The sequence below is a fragment of the Trichoplusia ni genome, chromosome 1 (assembly GCF_003590095.1).
Source record: "Trichoplusia ni isolate ovarian cell line Hi5 chromosome 1, tn1, whole genome shotgun sequence".
Classification (NCBI taxonomy): domain Eukaryota; kingdom Metazoa; phylum Arthropoda; class Insecta; order Lepidoptera; family Noctuidae; genus Trichoplusia; species Trichoplusia ni.
The window spans coordinates 8,691,090-8,712,539 of NC_039478.1; the positions used below are offsets into that span (position 1 = coordinate 8,691,090).

Genomic DNA, 21,450 nt, shown 5'->3' on the forward strand with positions numbered 1-21,450 from the left:
CGCTCCACAATCCTTGACATGTATGTATAATCTGGGTATTATTGATTTAAAAAAAATACTTTCATTAAATATTTTTCAAAAATCTACCCTACAGACTGAATTTTGTAGTCAAATACAAAATTTGAGCCTATATCTAAAAAAATAATCTTTCTTAATTAAAAATTATGATTTATAACTTACTCTGTTACAATTAAACCAAGTAATTCTCAGAAAATGATTATCAAATCTGACATAAACATACAAATTATGAATGTATCACCCACACCAAGACCTTTACCATTCACCTACTAAAGGTCAATTGAAATAATGCCATGAACGTAGGAGTTTTTAGTCAAACAACTATTATTGTGATTATATTATATAGTATTAAATAATACATTAAACTAAAAACAAAGTTTTCAATGTAATCTCTGTGTTTTTTACTACTGATCTATCTTGTGATTGGGCAGAGTAATCAGAAGGTTCACTTTATAATATTAATAATAATAATAAATGCGGACAACATCACATACATTGTTCTGAACCCAAAGTAAGTTGCTGAAGCACTTGTGTTATGGAATTCAGATACAACGAACGTACCACAAACACCCAGACCCGAGACAATGCAGAAATGTGAATTTTTACATTGACCCGACTGGGGATCGAACCCGGGACCTTAGAGCTAGCGACACCTTGAAACCGGTGCGTACGCCACTCGACCACGGAGGTCGCCTTAGGTCGTCTTCTATATTTTTATTTATTTTTTTATTTGGGTCAAAAATATTATTATGTTACTATGGCGACTAATCATTTTAAAATTTGCAACATTTTGGTTATAAGCATTATATTCAAGAAGTTGTCGCAAAATATACCTACCTACTACTTAAATAGGAAAGTATGTACGTAGCAGACAATACCTAATTTAAAAGTTATTAAAATAATATTTATAAAAATACTTTTATGAAAAAAGGTGTGGAGCTCGTGGCTAAGCTATAACCGCATAAGTGATTCGATCACAGGCTAAACTATGCTTGACGCGGTTGGTCCGTCGATGGGTGACCATCTTTTTCATAACGAGTTCCTCCGTGTTTCGGAAGGCACGTTAAATTGTGGGTCCCGGCTGTTATTCCTCAATCTTTGACAGTCGTTACAGATAGTCAGAAGCTGAAAAATGTCTGACAGCCAGTCTAACCAAGGGGTATCGTGTTGCCCAGGTAACTGGGTTGAGGAGGCAGTCGCTCCTTGTAAAACACTGGTACTTAGCTGAAACCGGTTGGACTGGTAGCCGACCCCAACATAGTTGGGAAAAGGCTAGGCCGATGATGACTTTTATGAAAAAAAATATTGTTAACACATGTATATGAGTCATTTTAATCTACAAGACACAAAAATACTTGTTATTATTCCCCTGCCATAGTGTATTCTTTTTACCTGGGGTCGGTTCAACATATTGCCTTCTTCTTCCATAGCTTTCTATCTGATGTTGCCTCACAAGAAACACTACATGTATATTATCATGCCGACTTTTACATAACCGATCCATAATACTTAAATAAATACACAATATGAAATTTATCATCACAATTAACCTTCTAATTTATCAAGAATCATTCGAACTGGTCCTTCTACAACTTTTCTGTACATTAAACACATAAACATTTGAGCATGAGGTCAAGGTAACCGCAAGGAAGACTGCGTCTGACTCAGTATAGTGCTAACGTCCGCAGTTGCGCGTTGCCAGCACTGGGTACGTTTATTATTTATTATTATTTATTTCGCACTGGCAACCTTGTTTTGTGACAGTTTTTTTTAGAATAAGTGTTTGTTTTGTTTTTTGTTCCTTTGTGGTTTTTGAGGGCTTTTTTATGTTTTTTTTTTTTTATTGTTATGATTTGAATTAAATTAGTATTTCGAGTTTTATTAAATACTTTTAACTAATACGGATATATCAATAGGTCGTTTAAGTTATTGTTTTTTTTTTATATCAAACGTAGTTATTTTACAAAAGCACATAAAACCAGAAATATTATTATTCATACAAAGTTTATCATTGCGTTAAATACTTTTTACGTGTTAACGAATATAGTTAAATTAGCTATGATTAGATTTTTGCAATATAAAGACTTAAAATAAGTTTTATACGGTCTACCTTGGGAATGTAATTTTGTTGTAATAAATTTTAAATTGAAAGTCGTCAATGTATGTAATAATTCTACACGAGGACAATAGTCGTTGTTTCCAATTTATTAATAACATAAATAACTAAAAACATACAAACGACACAAAGATTGTGAGAAGAAATAAATATTTTTATATACCGTGTGTAGATATTTAATTTAAACAAAACGTAATGTGATGACAAAAAAGTCGTTTTAAGAGGCCAAATATTAAAAACGGAAACCTATGAGGTTCCGTTGTTTGTCCATCCATCTTCCACCAGGTTGTATCTTATGAATCGTGACTATGCAGTTGAAATTTTCAGCTAATCTAGCACCAACCCTCATAAAAAGAGTAAACTGTTGCCATTTCTTAATTTTGATGGGTCATATTTATTTACAAAAAAAAATAAGATGAAGTAGCAGTACAAAGGTACTGCTTATTTCTTTAAAAAATCTCTACCGGCAAACCTGCGAAAGGACAAATAAATCAGTAAAAGAGACAATAGTGTACAAGAACCGCAAAAGACATATGTGACAAACATAATTTTACCAATAACAAAAGAAAAGGAGTATTATATTTTGTACAATGTTGAATACAAAGGTTAAATAATTAACAATGGCTTCTACAACTTGATAGTCGGAAGAATAATTGATGTTACACCACTTAACTTTTTACTTTCTCTCTCCAGTTACGCGCTGAGTGCCGTGAAAGGGTTAGTTAATGGCTTAATAGCATTGTGGACAATTACAAGAGGGCTATTGTTAGACTACCGATAATGTACTCTAAGTTAGAGTGGATAGAACTTAGTTTTAAATAGGAAATAGCAAAGACCGCCCAGGTATTTTTGTAAATATGGAGAGAAAATTGACGCATTTTAAAAACATATATATATATATATATTTTAGACCTTATAAGGGGGTCATCAGCTGATCAATATTTTTAATAGGGTTTAGAAATGCAAAAAGTATGGGACACGTTTTTTTGGTTTCATTAAATCAATAAAAAACATTCTGACGGACTTATGCGTTCATTGTAGAAAAATTCAATGTATTATAGTAACAAACGTTGCTTAACCTCAAATACACCATTTCTGAAAATTTCAACTGTTACCTATCACGGTTCGTGAAATACAGCCTGGTGACAGACGGAAAGACAACGTACTTTTATCACACGAGCAAATGACTTTCGTCCGAAATATATACATAAAATTGATTTGAAATTAATCAATTGCTATTTCACAACGACTGCAGATTAAAATCAAATGAGTTTCCTAATAAAGAGTTCTACTTATCAATGATCACAACCAGACCTCTACAAACGTAGAAATTTCCATCACAAATTACAATCTTTCCATACCTTAATTGTATTGATGATAACCCGAGAATACCTTGTGATAAACTGTCTGCGCCGAGCCATAAATAGCTGAAAAATAATTAACATCGATCGGATAAGCCTTCGCTATGAATGGCTGATTGTAACTGTGTTTTATAGAGGTTCTTGACATGTTATTTTGTGGATATGATGTTTAAAGATGTATGTTAAGAGCTGTTGCCCGCGACTTCGTCCCCGTGGTTAGAAGATATAAGTTATGATTTATACCAACCCTATTTTTTCACATTTTCCATTGTATCTTCGCTCCTATTAGTCGCAGCGTGATGGTTTATAGCCTAAAGCCTTCCTCGATGAATGATCTATTTAACACAAAAATATTTTTTTAATTTGGACCAGTAGTTCCTGAGATTAGCGCGTTCAAACAAACAAACAAACTATTCAGCTTTATATATTTGTTTTACCGTAGTGCTTTGGACAATAAGAAAAGTGACAGTAACGTGCAATAGTATAAGTTAGTATGATAAAATAGGTAGTTTGGCTGAGTAGTTTTTTTTTTTAAGTTTCTAAAATTTTCTGGTATTGTTTGAGTTTGTTTATTCATCTTTTAAATTTAGTTCTCGGTTATTTATCTCAATAAACATAAAACATCCATCGGTAGATAGCAAGAAGCGAAACATTATTATGATATCTTTTTTTAACACGAATTTCATCTAAGTATATCGGAATGATCTAAAAAATCTCCGACACTTCGGCTTTTTGTTTTTAAGCGAGCATAATGTTTTTTAAATCAGATGGGACCTTTGTAAATACGAAACTTACCTATTTTTTCTAACGGGGAACCGAACTCAATATAAATCTCCGAGCAGAAGAAGAATCATTATTACTATTCCACTATTTTCACATTTTCCGCTGTTATCAGATTACGTACACATTTAACACTATTATCGACTAAAACAGGTGGTTCTCACTAAACAAATAACAAGGAATCTTCCAATTATATCGATGTTAATTAACACTAACCAATTAGGAATGTTTATTCTCTAATTCTCGCGAAAACTATCGAAGCCGAATGGAGGGATAAATATTAGCTTTTGATGGAAAAAAATCGGTTTCAATAATAATTTAAGATATATAGTAAACTTTAGTTTAGCTTCAACCATTTTTGTTCTCTACAAAGCATCTCTATTTGATCTATACAAAGTCCAAAAAACATTTTTTTTGGATCTTGTTTTAAATTTGTGCCTGTAACTTATGGTTCTAATCGAATCTAATCCGCCCAGAATTGCCATATCTGTAGGACTTTTAGATCATTTGTATAACTAAAAGTTCTGGAGTATCAATTCAAAAACAGCATAACGACATCCCTTTTTTCCATATTTTCTCATTCTTCGTCACTTTCTGACGTCATTTCTTAGTCAGATTTTAACTGTTAGAAGGAAAATATATGATTCTGAATCATGTTTCGTAGACAAACAGCTGCTGAAAATGATGATAGCATAATATCTTTGACCATGCTTATGACCGCCTAACTCCGATCTTAATTTTAATTATTTTCAACTTTCAACAAAAGAAAATCAGATTATTCTCAAAAAAAAACATGGCCTTTGTATAAAAAAAATGTCGACCTGTTTAGATTTTTGGCAAAATGAATCGCTTTCTTGTAACTTTTTCCATGCACTGACGCCATATTTATCATAATTATCGTTGTCATTTAATTATGTTGTATGCATAGCAACATTAATTAAAATACATTTTGTATATTCGGTAAAGAGGTTCGACTCCGGACATGCCAAATCCAACTTACTGATTCGGCATTCATATGACAACCAGGGCTTAACTCAGAATGAAGTGCTAATAACGGGTCTATATCCAAAATATATAGACTACAACTTATATGAAAAATAAAACGTAAATTATATTTATAACGTTGTGAAATGATTATTGATTTGATTATTAAAATAATGAAATCTTAAAAAAAAAACTAATTGCAATTATTTAGACCGATAGCAATCGAGATTTCTATTCTATTTTCTTCGTATCAAACAATTTACTGAACGTTTTAATAACTCAAAACGTCTCTTTAAACAACATCAAATTAACATAACAAATTAAATAATTACATTGAAATCGATCGATTACAAAGCAGAACAGTGACAGCACAATGGTAGTCGATAAATCGTTTCCCAACACTTGAACAGGAAGTCACCTCGGACAGCGCAGTAAATACTTCCGCAAATGGTAGAACTGACGAATTGGGTTGTAGTGTCAACTGCCAGCATATGATTAAGATGCCTTGCTAAAATAAACCTTAGTACTTCGTAATAGAGAGCTTCTCTTACAAAACTTCTTGCTAAGTACAGGAGGGTAACTGTATACCGATGTTTTGAATATAGAGTGAGTTCACTTGTTTTTTCACTCTTATAGTGAAGGTGAGCTTGTTCTGCGAGAAGTTTTTTTTAACCGACTACAACCAAGACGGAGGTTCCTAGGTACTATGTATTTAAAAAATATTAAATCGTTTCGTCTTTAATGGTCTTTGTCAATCAGTATCAACAAAAAAACGTGCACGAACACGACTCTGAAATCCTATTAGTAATTCCGAAAAGGAAAATTAAGATAGATCCATTATTACTACCACAACCAATGAGGCATATAGCTGAAATAGTAAAAGGGCAGGCAGAAGCTGAAAAATTAACAAAAGAAATACCTACGTAGAAAATAAACTAAAATATCAACATATAGTTTAATAGTCTTATTACTAGCCTTTTAGGGAAAAACCTCTTTCCATACAAAGTATGTATTTAATCTCAAATATTTCCTACATAATCAGAACTAGATAAATTCTTGGTTAACGATAAGGCAACTTTCTAGTCTTGACCTTCGGTGCCCTTAGACCATATCTAAGCGATACCATAAATATGCAAACAGTTGGCAGATACTTAATCTGTTGATACAGATGTACTATGTCTCTTTGTTAATAAAACATAAGGTTATACTGTATATGCATAATGCATATTGTGTACTAGCTAGCCCGCGATCTGAAACCAATCCAAAATGATCCCACGAAGACATGAAATCGGGATGAAAACCGTTCAGTGATTTTTGCATTAAAGAGGAACGGACATTCCCACATACAAACTTTCACGATAATAATATTACTAGCCTTAGAGTCGATCAAGTCAAATCTAAATTGGGTGCCTGCAATTGAATATGAACTTTATCGTAAAAGAGTAAAGTTCAAATTAACTCTAAAATTTCAAGTCGCCGTTTTAACTGGTTTCCCGCCAATAATCGTGACCAAAAGTATCCTATGTCCTTCCCCTGGTCGTAGGCTACCTCCCCACCAATATTTAGCTAAATCGGTTCAACCGTTCTCGACTTATAAAATTTGTAATTATTATATAGATTAGGATATAAAAGGATGGGCTCAGTATTACCATGAATTCGACTGCACGGATAGCAAAGTGGTTGCCAATCCCATTGTAGGGTTCGATCCCCGCGTAGGACAAGCATTTGTGTGATCCACAAATGCTTGTTCTGAGTTTGGGTGTCCTTGTGCATGTGAATTGCACACAAGGATTAAATCCATTAGTGCGGGAGTCGTTTAAAATAATATTAATAACTAGCTGTTGCCCGCGACTTCGTCAGCGTGGTTAGAAGTATTAGATAGGAATTTTTGAACGGAAGCCCTCGAAGATAAGTAATATTCCCTGCTTTTCCACATTTTCCATTGTATTTTCGCTCCTATTAGTTGCAGCCTGATGATATATAGCTTAAAACCTTCATCAATGAATGGTCTATTCAACACAAAAAATATTTTTTCAATTTGAACGGCTAGTTCCTGAGATTATCGCGTTCAAACAAACAAAATCTTCATCTTTATATATAAGTATAGATATAGATATTATTATAGATTATAGTTTCGACCTCATCCTTAAATAAACACAGTAATTAATATGTTAACACAGTCTGTTATTGGAATAATATTGACTGTATCTGAAGCGTTATCAATGGCGGTTGTTCAGATTGACATCTGTTTTGCATGACTCGGTCATACGACCTTATCATACCGATCTCGGTAAATAATGGTCCATTTATATTTCTGCAGTAATGATTATTATTAGTGAGTTTGATTTTTAATTGGATAGGGATGATAGGCTAATAAAACAAGCTTTTGGGAAAACTTTTCCGAAAATTTGGCGAATGGGAATATGATAAAGAAATACCTTATAGAGTTCTGTGGGCCGTTTCTGCACTTTAGGTATAACATAGTGAAAAATAAATGAAGCTAATGCTATTTACTATTATTCTACGGATGTAATCTTTATTATCGGTCAATCCATATCAAATTTTCATTAATATTTAATCAAAATCGATCCAGTCCTTTTTATAGTTATGAATTGTCATTAAATTTGAAGCTACCCTGAAAATTACAGCCTGCTAGCGTATCGGGAGGTGCTTCAAAATTGAGTTGCCAAAATACGACCGGAAAAACAAATAAACACGAAAGTGAATGTATAAAAACGTGGTAATTAACATTACTTCATTGGATAGTTATACTGATGCCACTCCCGAAGAGGTACATAGATTTACTTACCTCTTGAAGGTCTATAAATATTGATCAGGTAGTCCACATTAAATCTTATTTAATCCTCAGAGATTATCTGAACTATGGCTTAACAGATAACGAATTTAATATACTATGATATAAATACGTATCTTATAATATTAGTCATTTGTTTACATTCATAAATACTGTTTACCGTTTCAAAAATTTTTGATGTTACCATTGAATAAGCCCTCACGTGATAAGCCCTTATGGACTCATTGTTTATCAAATTCAAAGGCTTTAGAGCGTCTTTTAATAAAGCCATTAAGCCTTTGTTTGATAGGTCGTAAGGATCAACTTAGGAGGAAGTTGTATTAACATTCGTCAAGTTTATTAAAGCATATATTGAAGATCTATAAACATAAAATATAGTCTAGTAAGATAGTAAGAATTACCCCCTTTTAATTAAAAAGTAAATGTGTTTCGTATAGAATTAAACCAGCAAAAATCTTCAGATAGGAGCGAAAAAAAACAATATATGGTCTATTATTTCAATCTATCTCATACCGCTGAAGTCGATGGTCGAAAGATAAAAAAGTACTTGTGTTACGTCGTTAGAATAAAATGTACGAAATGTGATATGTGAAATTAGTTTGTTGAACTCACAACGGTACTATTTTCATAAAGTAGTTGTTATGTGTAGCTATGATCTCATGTCTCATGATAAAGATGAAATTATAATTATTAATACATATGTACATAATTACATAGATTATAGATAACAGCTCATTGAAGAGTAACATGGGTGTAGAGAAGCGCTTTATTAATATCTTTCTCATATCTCCAAATCTGTTATTGCAGCACTTTCATGAAAAACTCTATAAAATTGTAGGTTGACAGTTTTTCAGGGTTCCGTAATAGAAATATATAGAATAAATAGAAAAAAAAACAAAATCCTATGACTTAAACTCCACAGTCTGTTTGTCTTGTCAGAATAACTAGCTATTCGCTATAGAACAGACGAATTCCGAAATGTCACACATAAAAGAATACATCACTAACAAAAACATTCGATGCATCAAAGGCATACATTTCGAACGTACTTCGACAGTATGTATACTACATAACATATTACTTTAAATGAATCCACGCTGTGATTACATTATTCAAATAAATTGAATGTATAATGCGTCGATTAGGAAAAGGTTGGCGTCGTCAGTGACCTTTAGTTGAGCTATGCGAAGTTCCGTGACTCTTAGTTAGGGTGTGAGCATAGTGCGTGAGCGATAGCGGGGAATGTGAAGGTCTTAGCTTTGGAGAGAAAGGGAAAGAGTGGTACAAACTATCTAAACTTCAAGGTTATAGGCGCCTTTTTGATATCAGCAAAAAAGGAATCCATAAAACATGGATTTATGTATTTATGTCGCTTTACGCAAAAATACAGCTTCTCAATTGTCTATAGTTTTTCAATCAATAGCTAGCTCTTTTTATGCATGCTCTGTGTCTGTACAGAAATTAACTAAAACAATATTAATGACAATAATGTTCTTCATAAGAAGTTCGAAATGTACAAAAACTTACATCTATCTTGGGCTCCACAATAATACCTTTTATGAAAAATCCATTTTGGAGATTTACGGCGGAGCCATAGTTTCCGTTTTGACCTTTTGAGTAACAATAACTTACGATTTGTAATGTGGAAAAACCTTCTTCTCAGTTTAATATGAACATACCTTAAATTATTTTAATAACAACGACAGTTAAAACGTGAGAAGATTGTTTAATTCAAAATTAATCCTTCCGCTTAACACAACCTGGGCCTGACACCACCTGTTAACGAAACATTAATGCGATTGTGGAAGTGAGCTCTTTCTTCGTCGAATAGCGCGTTGTCACACTTCCAAAACTAATAATAGAAGCAGTAGGAATACTACATTTGAGTTTTGTGTAAAGCAAATGGGGTATCCTCATGAATACCCACCTCCTCGGGGGATGAATTGGGTAGTGTCAGACTCACACTGACTAAATCTGAACCAAGGTACAACGTCTCCCGCGTTACGCCGGTGCGTTCCATTCCATCGCAACTCATCAAGCACCGGGCTTTAGGAACCTTGCTCCGAAAATGAGAGTTAAATTGATGGCTGTATATGTCTATTACCTCAAAATTTCAGTAATGGATTTCTTTAAATAAACGCATTCTGCTAGTTGACGCATTGATTAGATTGATGAAAGGCTGGAATCCACACTTAAATATTCTAAAAGGTTTATGATCAGAAGCCCCATTGCATTAGGGTAGTCAGAACTTGAAAACTTCAAATGTATGAGAATAACATTCCTTTTCAAAAGTGACCTGACGTTGACACTGTCAGTTCAATTCATTTGAAGGATTCGAACAGCATTAAGGCTGAGCCCGAATTCTGCTTTTTATAAAAGCCCATGAATGAATGGAAATTGGATTAAAATGGCACTTTTCGTACTTTTTTAAGCAATTTGCCTATACTATAATTGAAAATTACATTAGAATAAAAGAGAACCAAAGAAAATTTTAGAGGTAACAAAAAAAATTAACACGTAGCTCTCCAGTAAAAAAAAAACAAAACATTATATTAAATCTTGAATTTCAGTGGAAATTCAGTAGACAGAATTTATTTCTTTGGATTTCCAAAAAGCATTTAACTGCATTCAATGAAATCTAATCTAAAGACCAATTATATTTAATAATCTCTACCTTATTTCGTAAGAACATTCGCGCACAAGTAAACCAGAACTGAACTTCCAGATCCAATTACTCCAAAAGCTCCAAAAATGTCATTTTAAAGTAACCCGACATTTAGTATTGCCTCATTCTGGGCTGATACTCGTGTTATGTCAAGGCCCACCGTGATAGGATACGATGGTATTTCGGCATTGTTCTCAAATGTTACGCGTCCTATTTACCGTTTTGTAATTGCATTTGAATTGTATTTGATAGTTGTGCTCAAGATTCGCATCGGATTATTTTAAATTATTGTACATTTTAAATTGTGAAATAGTATTTGTAAAAAATAAGGTTTTTTTGGAAAGAGAGATACGGCTAATTTATTTTTTTTGTCGAATGTTTCGTGGTTCCATCAAATGTTGAATGTTGTATTTATGCAAAACAATTAGCGCTTGATTATAAATAATATGAAACTAGTTAAAATTTCAAATACCACTCTCAAATGTATGAAAATTACAGATCATAGTGCGTAAACCATTTCGATACTCTTGAAAAGTGTCTCGGCTTTATGGCAGAAAAAAAACTGTTGCCGTTTATTATAATTTAATAGAAAAACACATCTTTATAAGTACCTTGCTTAGGCCTTTAACATTCACTTACAATCTTTATTAAAATACCCTAAAAACAGAAAATCGCGTAGGCTTTTGTTTCAAGTCATTCAAGATTCTCATCTAACAAAGGAACACAGTTCAAGACACTTTGGTAAAAATGTCAAACAAGGTGTTTCCCTCATTGCTACGTTGAGTCATGGGTTCAATGTACCATCAAGTGTAATTCTATACTTAGTCATGTTGCGGACATCAGTAATGGATGAAACCGTTACTCTGTCAAGGATAATCACGTCGAAAACAATGGAAAACGTTTAGACAAGTTTCAAAGGCCTCACGTTTCGTAAGAAAAGTTCATTCTTTAAGAGAATTTTAGGAGTAAGTAAGTATAATACTGAAATGTATTTTAAAATAATATCGAAAACTCATCATGATCCAAGCAGATATAAGTCTCTACTACAGGTTACTTTTCTGGTAGTTTATTGCTTTAAAGAAATAGTAACTCACGATATACTTAACTAATAATACTTTTTGACATGACAATAAATCCTCAAATAAAGATTACATAGGTCCAACTGACCCAACAAACGTTGATCTTTAAATAATTTCTAGGAAATTTTATGTTGTTTTATAATTGCCTCGAACAGACTGAGTAGGTCTAAAACCAAACAACAACAAAACAGAAGTGTGGAAAAATAAGGTCTGCAATGCATTCATGGCAAAATAAATAAATATTGTTGAAACAATACTAGTAATTTTTTGATCAGAAGTCTTAGTCAACACTGTTCTAGCCTAATTTATCTGCCTCCAAAAGGCATCGGAGCGTACAAACAGATATATTTTTTGCCTACAATTTGGTGTAGTTGACATGGCTGCCCTTGGCAACATGTTTTTTAATGGAAAAGCAAGGACATCGTTCGATAAAGACGTAATAATTATATCAGCGACACTTATTCTATTGAATAATGTTCTTGAATTTTCTGCTGCTCTAGTAATTTTTTGAAGTCGTGGTGTACTCTTGATGAGTACGAAACAAAAAAAAAGGTTTTTTTCTTTTGGTATGTCATTGGCCTTTATGCGTGACAAATACATCGTTATTTGATGTTTATTTAGGTTAAGTGCAATAAACAAACTAAATAAGTATTTGGAATACAAAATAAGGAGTGTCAACAAAATTCTGCATAAAATGAATCATCAAAAGCGGACTTTTTTTAAACGACTCCCGCACTATGAAATTGAATCCTTGTGTCGCGGGGGGCTTCACAAACAATCAAATCAAATGCACAAAGACACCCAGACTCAGTACAGGCATTCGTGGTTCACACAAATGCTTGTCTTACGCGGGGATCGAAACCGCGACACGTCGCGCATAGTGGGTTTTGGCGTGGTGTCCTCAACCACTCGGCTATCCGTGCAGGACAATCAAAATTTTATACTTTGACTTAAGAATAATGTTGAATGTTATTTTTTTTTTACTGTATCACAGTTTTATACTCTAGCTGTTGCCAGCGTTCCGCTTGTTAAATACTTTTTATTATCTAGTTTCAGGATGCCACCAGCAGCGTCGTTTGCTCAACGATGGGCCCGTGACAACCTGACCAGGAAACCGTCTTCCGAGGAGTTGGTGGTGCTTGGCCTCTTCCCCATCACGTGCGAGGGGAATGAGGCAGAAGCAGCCAAGAGGGCCAGAAGGTATTATACTGCGAGAGGGCCCGGAGGGTTGACGGAGCTCTGGCATAAGAGATACCCTGATGATGAGGAGATTCTGTCCAGTTGTCAGGATGTGTAAGTTATTTTTAATTTTGGACTAGATAAGTGAAATTTTGTACGAGGTGAGTGGCGTAGTGGTAGAGGCCGAAACGAATGCTCATTTTATAATCTGATCTATAGTCTTCACGGTATTACAGAGTTTTTGGCTGCCCATAATAATGGTAATTTTACTAGATTATAATAAAAATAATATTCGTAATTCATTCTTACTTAGACTACTTCCCCAGTTAACCATAAAATGAAACTTATGTTCTTCTCAAGATTTCTATTAAAGTCGCATCTAAAACTGCATGAAACAACACTGTCGATAACAAAGAAAAATCATGCTTCTCATTTGTACATCTTGTCTACAATATCAGGATAATATTTATTTAATTCTTCGCTAAACTCTTAGAATCCAAGCGACCTACTTAACTTAAATTGCTTGCAAATTCTTCAAATAATTTGATAACCCATAAACTCGTTAAAGCAAAATCCATTTCCTTTAATCAGAGCAATCCATTGAAACAGCGGAAAAGTTCAGAAGGACCAATTTATTGATGGCTGCCATATTGCTTCCGCCTTATAATTTGTATGTCTTTGACTGACAGACAAGGAAAATTTGCTCTGATTAAAATAGGGTGACCTCAGGAATTAGCCTATCATTCAGATGATACTGATGAGGTCTTTGAATGTTGACAAACACTACCCTTTCTTAGAAAAATGTTTGGAGAGGTCAAAAAAATGCCCAAAATGTTACAGGAAGCAAACTTTTCGTAATCCAGGTTTTTACACTATATTTTCCGTCATCGTTTGCAAAAGGTGTCCCAAATAATTGAAAAATGACATATCAATTTACATAAAAAGTAACACCGTTAAGATATTACTTTGGCAAAAAAAACCTTGCAAAAACCTACAAGGAAATTTCAGTTTTTGTTTTAGTATATAAATTGTCATTTAATATTTTCAGATACATAGTACCGCTGAAAACACGGAGTGCTGGAGGTCGACGAGTGACGTTGGTCAGACTGCCGGCTCCCACGGCGCAGGACAGACCGCTGTCTGCGAAGGCTTTACTATCCAGATGGCTAATGATATTGGATATTAGGTTAATACAGAATTTTTTGTTATTTTGTGTACTTAATGTCAAAGAGTGAGTATAAATGGAAAAGTGGTTTGAGATTATGAGGACAGCTGTTATTGCATCTACCAATAATTTAGACATCTAACAATGACCACGAAGACTCTGATAAGAATGATACAGAAAAGAACAGAAGATGTTATTAGGAATTCATATGAAAAAAGAAGATCTTTTGTGGCTTGATTTGTAATCATAATTCTAGGTGTTAACGTAAAACAATTCCAAAATTCAAAAGTTATCTTGCCAGTGTGGTAAATTCCTGATACAAACGTTATTATGGGGCAATGGGAAAGTTAAATTTTCTTGTATCAGACAAATCAATATAATTACAACGTATTTTGTTCATTTCTTACAAATCCCAGAAAGGGTACCTAAATTCTCAAATCACCGAAAAGAAATATCGAACTCAAATAGATAAATAGAAAAATCATTTACATAATCAGCAATCGCAACAATTCAAAGACATCACATGAGTTACAGCTAAGCAAATAAAATCGATATTGGATTTCATAATCAGGGTTTTGAAACAAAGCACTAAAATTTGAATGAAGCCTTTTGTCTCTTTGTGTCGTGCCAGACTATTTGCAGACCGTTTTGTCAATGTTAGAAAGCCTTCAGTAGATTTTGAAGTAAATTTTTAAACACCTTTGAAACAATGTAACTGGGTTACGAAATTTGATTCTGACTTTTTACGTCGTAAAATATTTAGATAAATTCCCTTGTTACAAGTGAGAGAATTTATCTACTAACTAAAATTCTCGTAAAATTTTAGTAATTTTAGTAAGTTTGCGATTATAATATCTTGCAAGGTTAATTTGGGTTTAAGCTCAGAATTGCAGAAATTGCTAATGTCTGTAGGAAAACTAAACTTTACCCAAAAGTCTAAAGTTCAAATAATCTTTAAGTACTTGATCAAAAAAATTTTCATATACAACCTTATTGATATTGTATTTCCATTTATTTTTCAGACTTCGTGAAGATCCCACGCCAGGCGAGGAGGTGATATTCATAGATGTCAGCGATCTTCAACCAGGACACATCAAAAACCACTTCAGAGGCACCTACTGGAAAGATTTCGTTTGGTGTATGAAGGTAATTTTTGTGAAGAGTTTTAAGAATAAACTGATAGAATCATTAAATCGTTCCGATGATGGCAAAAACAAATATTTTAAACGCTTATAAACTAAATTAGTTTTTTTTACTTGTATTTAAAAAGTGAATACTCATTCGTAAATAAAACTGGAACTTGCACTTGAACTAATTGCATAAATTAAATAACGGGATACTGAATGGAAAATACATTTCGGTTACAAGGCCTTCCTATAGACACTGATTTTGTAATAAGGAACGTTAAGACCTCAAACTTGATGCCGTTTATGGGTAGTGGCCGTTTATGGAGCCAAAAGTAAGATACTCACTATTTTTGTCTCCTTCTTTTCCAGTCCGCCTACCCCCTCCGTATCGCAGAGGTCCACATCATCAACACTCAACGTCTGAAGACCATGTCCCTCCTCCTTCTCCACATAGGGTTATACCCCTGGAGACGCAAGGTGGTCCAGCTGCATGGAACCTCAGACAGTATTGAGGATGCTCTCGGTTCTGACAAGTTCCTAGCTGATGGCTTGCCGTATGAGTATGGAGGGAGGGCAGGACAAATGAAAGATCTTAATGGTGAGATTCTTTTTTGGTGTATTCTAGGATAGCTTGAAGTTGTGGTGGTATTGAAACTATAAGATATTTGGGTGTAGGTACCCTATAGACCCAGTGCATAGTGATAGTATAGTATCTACTTAAATCATTATAATTATTATTTGTTACGATGTTAGCTACTTGATAATATTTTATTATTTTTACTAATTCATAGAGATCGGTTACTAGTCTCTTCAATCCATCTACATTCTATGCTTTGTAAAACAAGAAAATTATAATACTTCCAAATTCTTTACAGACGAATGGACAAAGAAGCTTCTATCAAACTCAAAATGGCTGCAAACAGAAGAACGCAGGTTCTACGAAACGGATTTGAAACCAGAGTTGCGCGTGCGCACCCGGCATCGCAGTGCTGTCCGTACGCTGCGCGGGAGCAACGGCTCCTACGACATGGTCACACGCACACACTCATGCAGGTCTCTACATAGACATGACGACCTGGATGAAGGGACCCATGGTGCTTATAGAACTCTTAAAGTTACCAGTGATAAGGTCTATATTTGAGTGAGGTTTTTAGTTTTGAGGAAAGTTGTGATCAAGGACTGTTGTTTATAATAGAGGTCAGGAAAGAAATTGAGAGCTTGGAAAAGAGAAACATAAATAGTATGGCTTTAATACAAATTGACAAAAATATACATTGTTTTACGATTGAAGCGTGATCTTAAGTTTTAAAGATGTATACAACGAATATGATATACTTAGTTTGTTTTTTAATAAGCATTTTTTCAATCTAAATATTTATCCAGATATTTGTGTTTTTAATTTGAAGAAAAGAGATGCCATTAATTACAGTAAAGGTCTTTCGCTTTCACAAAGATTACTCTGTTTTTTTTATGGAAATGAATAAGAAATGGACCTTGCAGAATAAAATATTTAGTTTCATCCGTATCGTGTCTTAATACTTAAAAAAAAATGTAATAACATTTATACTCAAAGACAACAAGATAATAAAAATAAATTGTAAATATAAAATTCAATTAGAAAGTAAGAAATATTATGTTATAAAATAATACGTACCTACCTGTTATAATGATTCTTGTAATGTGTATATAAAATTATGAAATGTATATATGCCTATCCCATTTATACTTGACCACTAAATAACTGTGATCAAATAAATATGTATTTATTAATTGTTTTTATTATTTTACATTTTTCAGAGCCTTGGTATCTTAAAAAATGAGATGTGTTTGTTAAAAGTTGTATTTGTCATGTTCACCTTTCTGTTTTTCCGATGCTTGTACACTATTGTTTATTTTTCTAAATTATTTACCCTTTCGCAGTTCTTCTGGAAGATATTTCTTAAAGAAATAAGCAGTACCTTTGTACACCTCTTTCTTTATTTGTGCTACTTTCATTTGTTTGTGTACATAAATGGTTAATAAATAAATGAGATTGAGAGATTTCACAATAATTTTAAGTCACTTGCAAAAGACACCTAAATTCCGAAATCGCTTTGCACAATGCTTTGAATCCGCGGCATGGCGAGCGCAGTGGCGATGGTGTGGTTACCTTTTTTTTGTTAAAGCGGGCGTACACTGCTCACGGACACCCACTCCCTCGGAGGACGAAATGGGTAGTGTCAAACTCTTACTGACTAAACCTGAACAGCCGTGTTGCGTCATCCGCGTTTTTGTATCGGTGTACGACAATGCGTTGCAATCCTTCATACACCGACCGTGACTTGGTGTGGTGACCTAACCATGCAGCTATCCCTGAAGTTGTTTTGAAAAATGTGACATTATTTTTCAAAAAATTGACGATAATATATTAAAAGCCAAATGTTATCCTGCAAAGCACATGAATCAATCCTGAAATTAACACAATAAGCGATAGATTATCACAGGATTGCAACAAAGCCGTATTTGGTTTCCAATTCCACGACAATTTATGCAATTTGTATTCGAAACTGAATTCAGCTCGAAAGCCGACAGATTGAGCTGACAGTGTTAGCTGTGTGACGTAGGATTCAATTAAGCTATGCTATTTTGATTGCAGTTTTTTTTTAATACTTAGCTTGTTCACAAATTATATAGCAGTAAAGTTATTGCAATGCTAAACATCTTATCTCAAAAAAATTTGCGGAAAATCTACTAACTTTCATCCTAGTGTAAAAAACTTTATATAATTCGTTGTGTATGGATAAGAGCATCTCTCGCTAACCTCTTAAAAGAGTGGGATGAAACAATGTCCAAGTGAATGCACGGAATGATGGGATAGTTTTTACACTAGATGACTACTTTCAAAATAAGGTTGTGTTTTAAACACGGATTTTGCTATGAGAAAGTGAGGCAGCATACATCATGGCTCATAATGCTATCCTGCTTAGACATGACTAACTTGCCAACCAGAATGAGATGGTTCTACTTCTGGGCCGGCCACGGCGTCAATAACTTTGCTGAAGTCAATATTCTATTTAACCTTTTTATACTCCTCCTCCAAATACTTCCACTACATTTTAGTCTGGAACCAGTCCATTCGGCAACTTAATTAGCTTGATTAATAACTAAAACAATTTAGGAGACTATTTCTAATTAAAAGTCAAAACAAATTCCATAGTAAATAAATCATGTAACTCGCATTACGTGGAATTTTCTTTTCTCATTTTGAAAGTTACATAAAAAGTATTTCACTATAGTCAATTGGCAGTAACAGCAGACCAATCTACTCCAAATAATAGCAGAAAAACAAAAGAATGTCCGACATTACTCTGCTCTACAAACTGAAGCCACAGCTAACGGCATTCGAAGTGCAAAATAAACAAAATCTCAGAGATCTGTGTGCATCTGATTACAGAGAAAGGAGATTTCGTTCGCCTCTGGAAGTGCTGTTGGTAAATATTAGAGGTGCACTCACTTGTCACGATTGTCGAAATATTTTACTATATTGAAGATTGGTTATTTGGCTTTTTAGATGAAAATGATTACTGTGTTATTTTTTGGTCGTACGAAACAACTGTTCGAAACGGAGAAGTAAATATGTAATCATAAATCCGAAATCGACGGCCATTTTGATATTTACTATTTCCAGCTTATCTCTGAAATGGCAGAACCCATTTTGGTGGGATTTTTTGTTACGACCTAGCTGATGTAATAATTTAGGCTTGATTATTAAAAAAAGTAATTTCCTCGCCATAGCACCAGCTCAATATTAAAGATCTCATTTGATCTCGCTTGAGTTAACCGTTTTATCATTTAAAAATAAATAACTTTTACGAAAGTTACTATAGCATAGTAATTCTCTCTTAAAAAAATAATTAAAACTCATTTGGTACTAACATGAATAATTTACAATATTTGTCACAATATACCTACCCCTCATAAAGTATATTCTAAACGTATAGAATAAAAAGGTTTTGCACAAAATAAATCGCTTAGAAAAAGTAAGAGTCGGGGTAATGAGCGCTGATCCGCAAGACAAGCGAGTGCAGTGCCTTGCTTTCTAATCTGCGGGTACAGACGACCACACCAGTGGAACACTTTGAGTGTTCAATTAATTTATCAAACTTGTACTTAAAAAAGGTTCTCAAGGATGAAAGTGAATGTGTTTGTGTATTAAGACTGTTAGAAGGTATATCTTGAATGTTAAGTTCTTTTTTTATTATTAGAAAATTACCAAACACATTAGTTTATTTTGCGATTTTTCGTCAATTTTTTTTTAAATATTCAAAATATGCGAGTTATTTTCGAATCGTGAAGAAAAACACGGAGATATTGGACAAATAAATTTAGTTCCAAATATAGATATAGGGTTGAGTGAGCATGATCAATGGTCATCAATGCTTGATCGTTCTCTAAACTGGAAGAGGCCACGCCTGCTTTTATAATTAAAATTAAAAGGAATAATTTGACTATTCTAAATGTGATAATCATGATGTTGATAATCAAAGTGCATTAAGCAATAGTTTCATCATTTTCCATTCTGAAATGTAGAATTAATAGTATTAAACTGACAGAAAAGTGTAATCATTATTATTTTTCAATCTAAACACTTTTCTAACAGCCTGTACAGTCAGCTCGTTAAAACAGTCACTGCAATATTCCAAGTATTTGGATCGTTTTATAAATGGATACGTCAATAAAATTGAGTTTGCTTAAAACACGCGAGACGAACATAAAAGACTTTGTTATAATTAAATTGCTCTTACAAATTAAACGTAATTAGACTTCTTTTTGCAGGCTACACTGAAAAGCGAAATATTTCCGGATACTTGATTTTCTGGTACGTTTCTGTAAATTATTTGACGCGAGTAGCGGAAAACATTAGTAAAATTACTTTAAAGTATTTGAACTCGATTAAAATTATTCACTAATTCAAAAACGAAAATTTGGTGGAAAGTTTTCGTTTACTAATATTATATTATAAAAAAAATAGTATTTTATAGTACGAAAAATACAGTCAGGCGTGATTCAGTAGGAAAAAGAAAAACCAATTTGTAAAAGAATTTAGTCACCCAAATTTATGACCACTCCAACTATTGCTTTTATTATTTGTTGCTACAGCGGCAACAGACATGCATGATCTGTAAAAATATCGTTTCTTACCCATTATTTACAAAGGGGAATAAACTTTCTATTGTAAAAATTGAAATAAACACGTCTTCAAATCTATTTCTAGACAAAATAAAAAAACTGGCCATTCAAATAAGTTCACAAGACACCACTGTGAGTGGACATCAGTTAATTAAATTGTCAACAATACCTATAGTAGTTTTAACGTAGTTTTTTTTCTCTTAACAAATTAGGATTATGAACCATAATGCAACTTTATGACAGTCCTAAAAACAGTATCGTTTGATCTAATTAATTAACAAGCCAACATAAATTATGGTTAAGTTACACAATCGTTAATTAAAAATAGATAACGATTACTTTTAACTGAATGATGTTATGACATATCCAGACTTTGTAGACTGTCAGATCTTTATTACTGGAGCCAGAAAGTTCAAAATTGCTTGGCAAAATATGGTGTGCCAGACTTTGTGCCTTGCCCGGTAGTCCTTAAGTCGAGGCAGTGAGGTTGATAATTGTTTGGCAAGTTAGTTTAGGAGGTAAACAGAAGAACAGAAGTATATGCTAGTGGAATATCGGTAAATGTGTGCACGCAACGCTTCACGCACTAGTAAAGCAGTGTAGGGTGGCCATACAGAAAGCGCTTGAGGAAAATTAGGACAAATTTTGAATTTAAATTTCATTAAAGATATGTTACAAGACTGTGTACTTCTTATTTAAGATTTTTGAATGAAATGAAATGAAATAAAATCATTTATTCTGTAAGTAGGATATATCATCACTTTTACATGTCTTATTTTTTTGAGAACGCTGGAGTCGACATTTCCTATCTGACTACCCTGAGAAGAAATGTCGAAACAAACTCAAGGGGTCACAGACTCTTTTGAAGTCCAGACAATTTCAATGCGAATAGATATGTATAAACCAATGCACGGTATTTTTTTGGACTGGCCTTTTGAAGAAAGTACCAGATCGATCTGAGCAAGAGAAAAAAAAATAATCTCACTCAAATC

The 21,450-nt window shown here is 33.5% G+C and overlaps 1 protein-coding gene across 1 annotated transcript; it reads left to right on the plus strand.

The window, feature by feature from the left end:
- Positions 1–1,665: 1,665 nt before the first annotated feature.
- On the plus strand, positions 1,666–16,515 carry LOC113493276. The gene is made up of 6 exons (XM_026871179.1): positions 1,666–1,726; positions 12,869–13,111; positions 14,046–14,183; positions 15,185–15,308; positions 15,659–15,887; positions 16,165–16,515. The coding sequence occupies exons 2-6, from the start codon at positions 12,876–12,878 to the stop codon at positions 16,428–16,430; spliced, it is 993 nt and encodes a 330-aa protein (XP_026726980.1). The 5' UTR covers positions 1,666–1,726; positions 12,869–12,875; the 3' UTR covers positions 16,431–16,515.
- Positions 16,516–21,450: the final 4,935 nt, after the last annotated feature.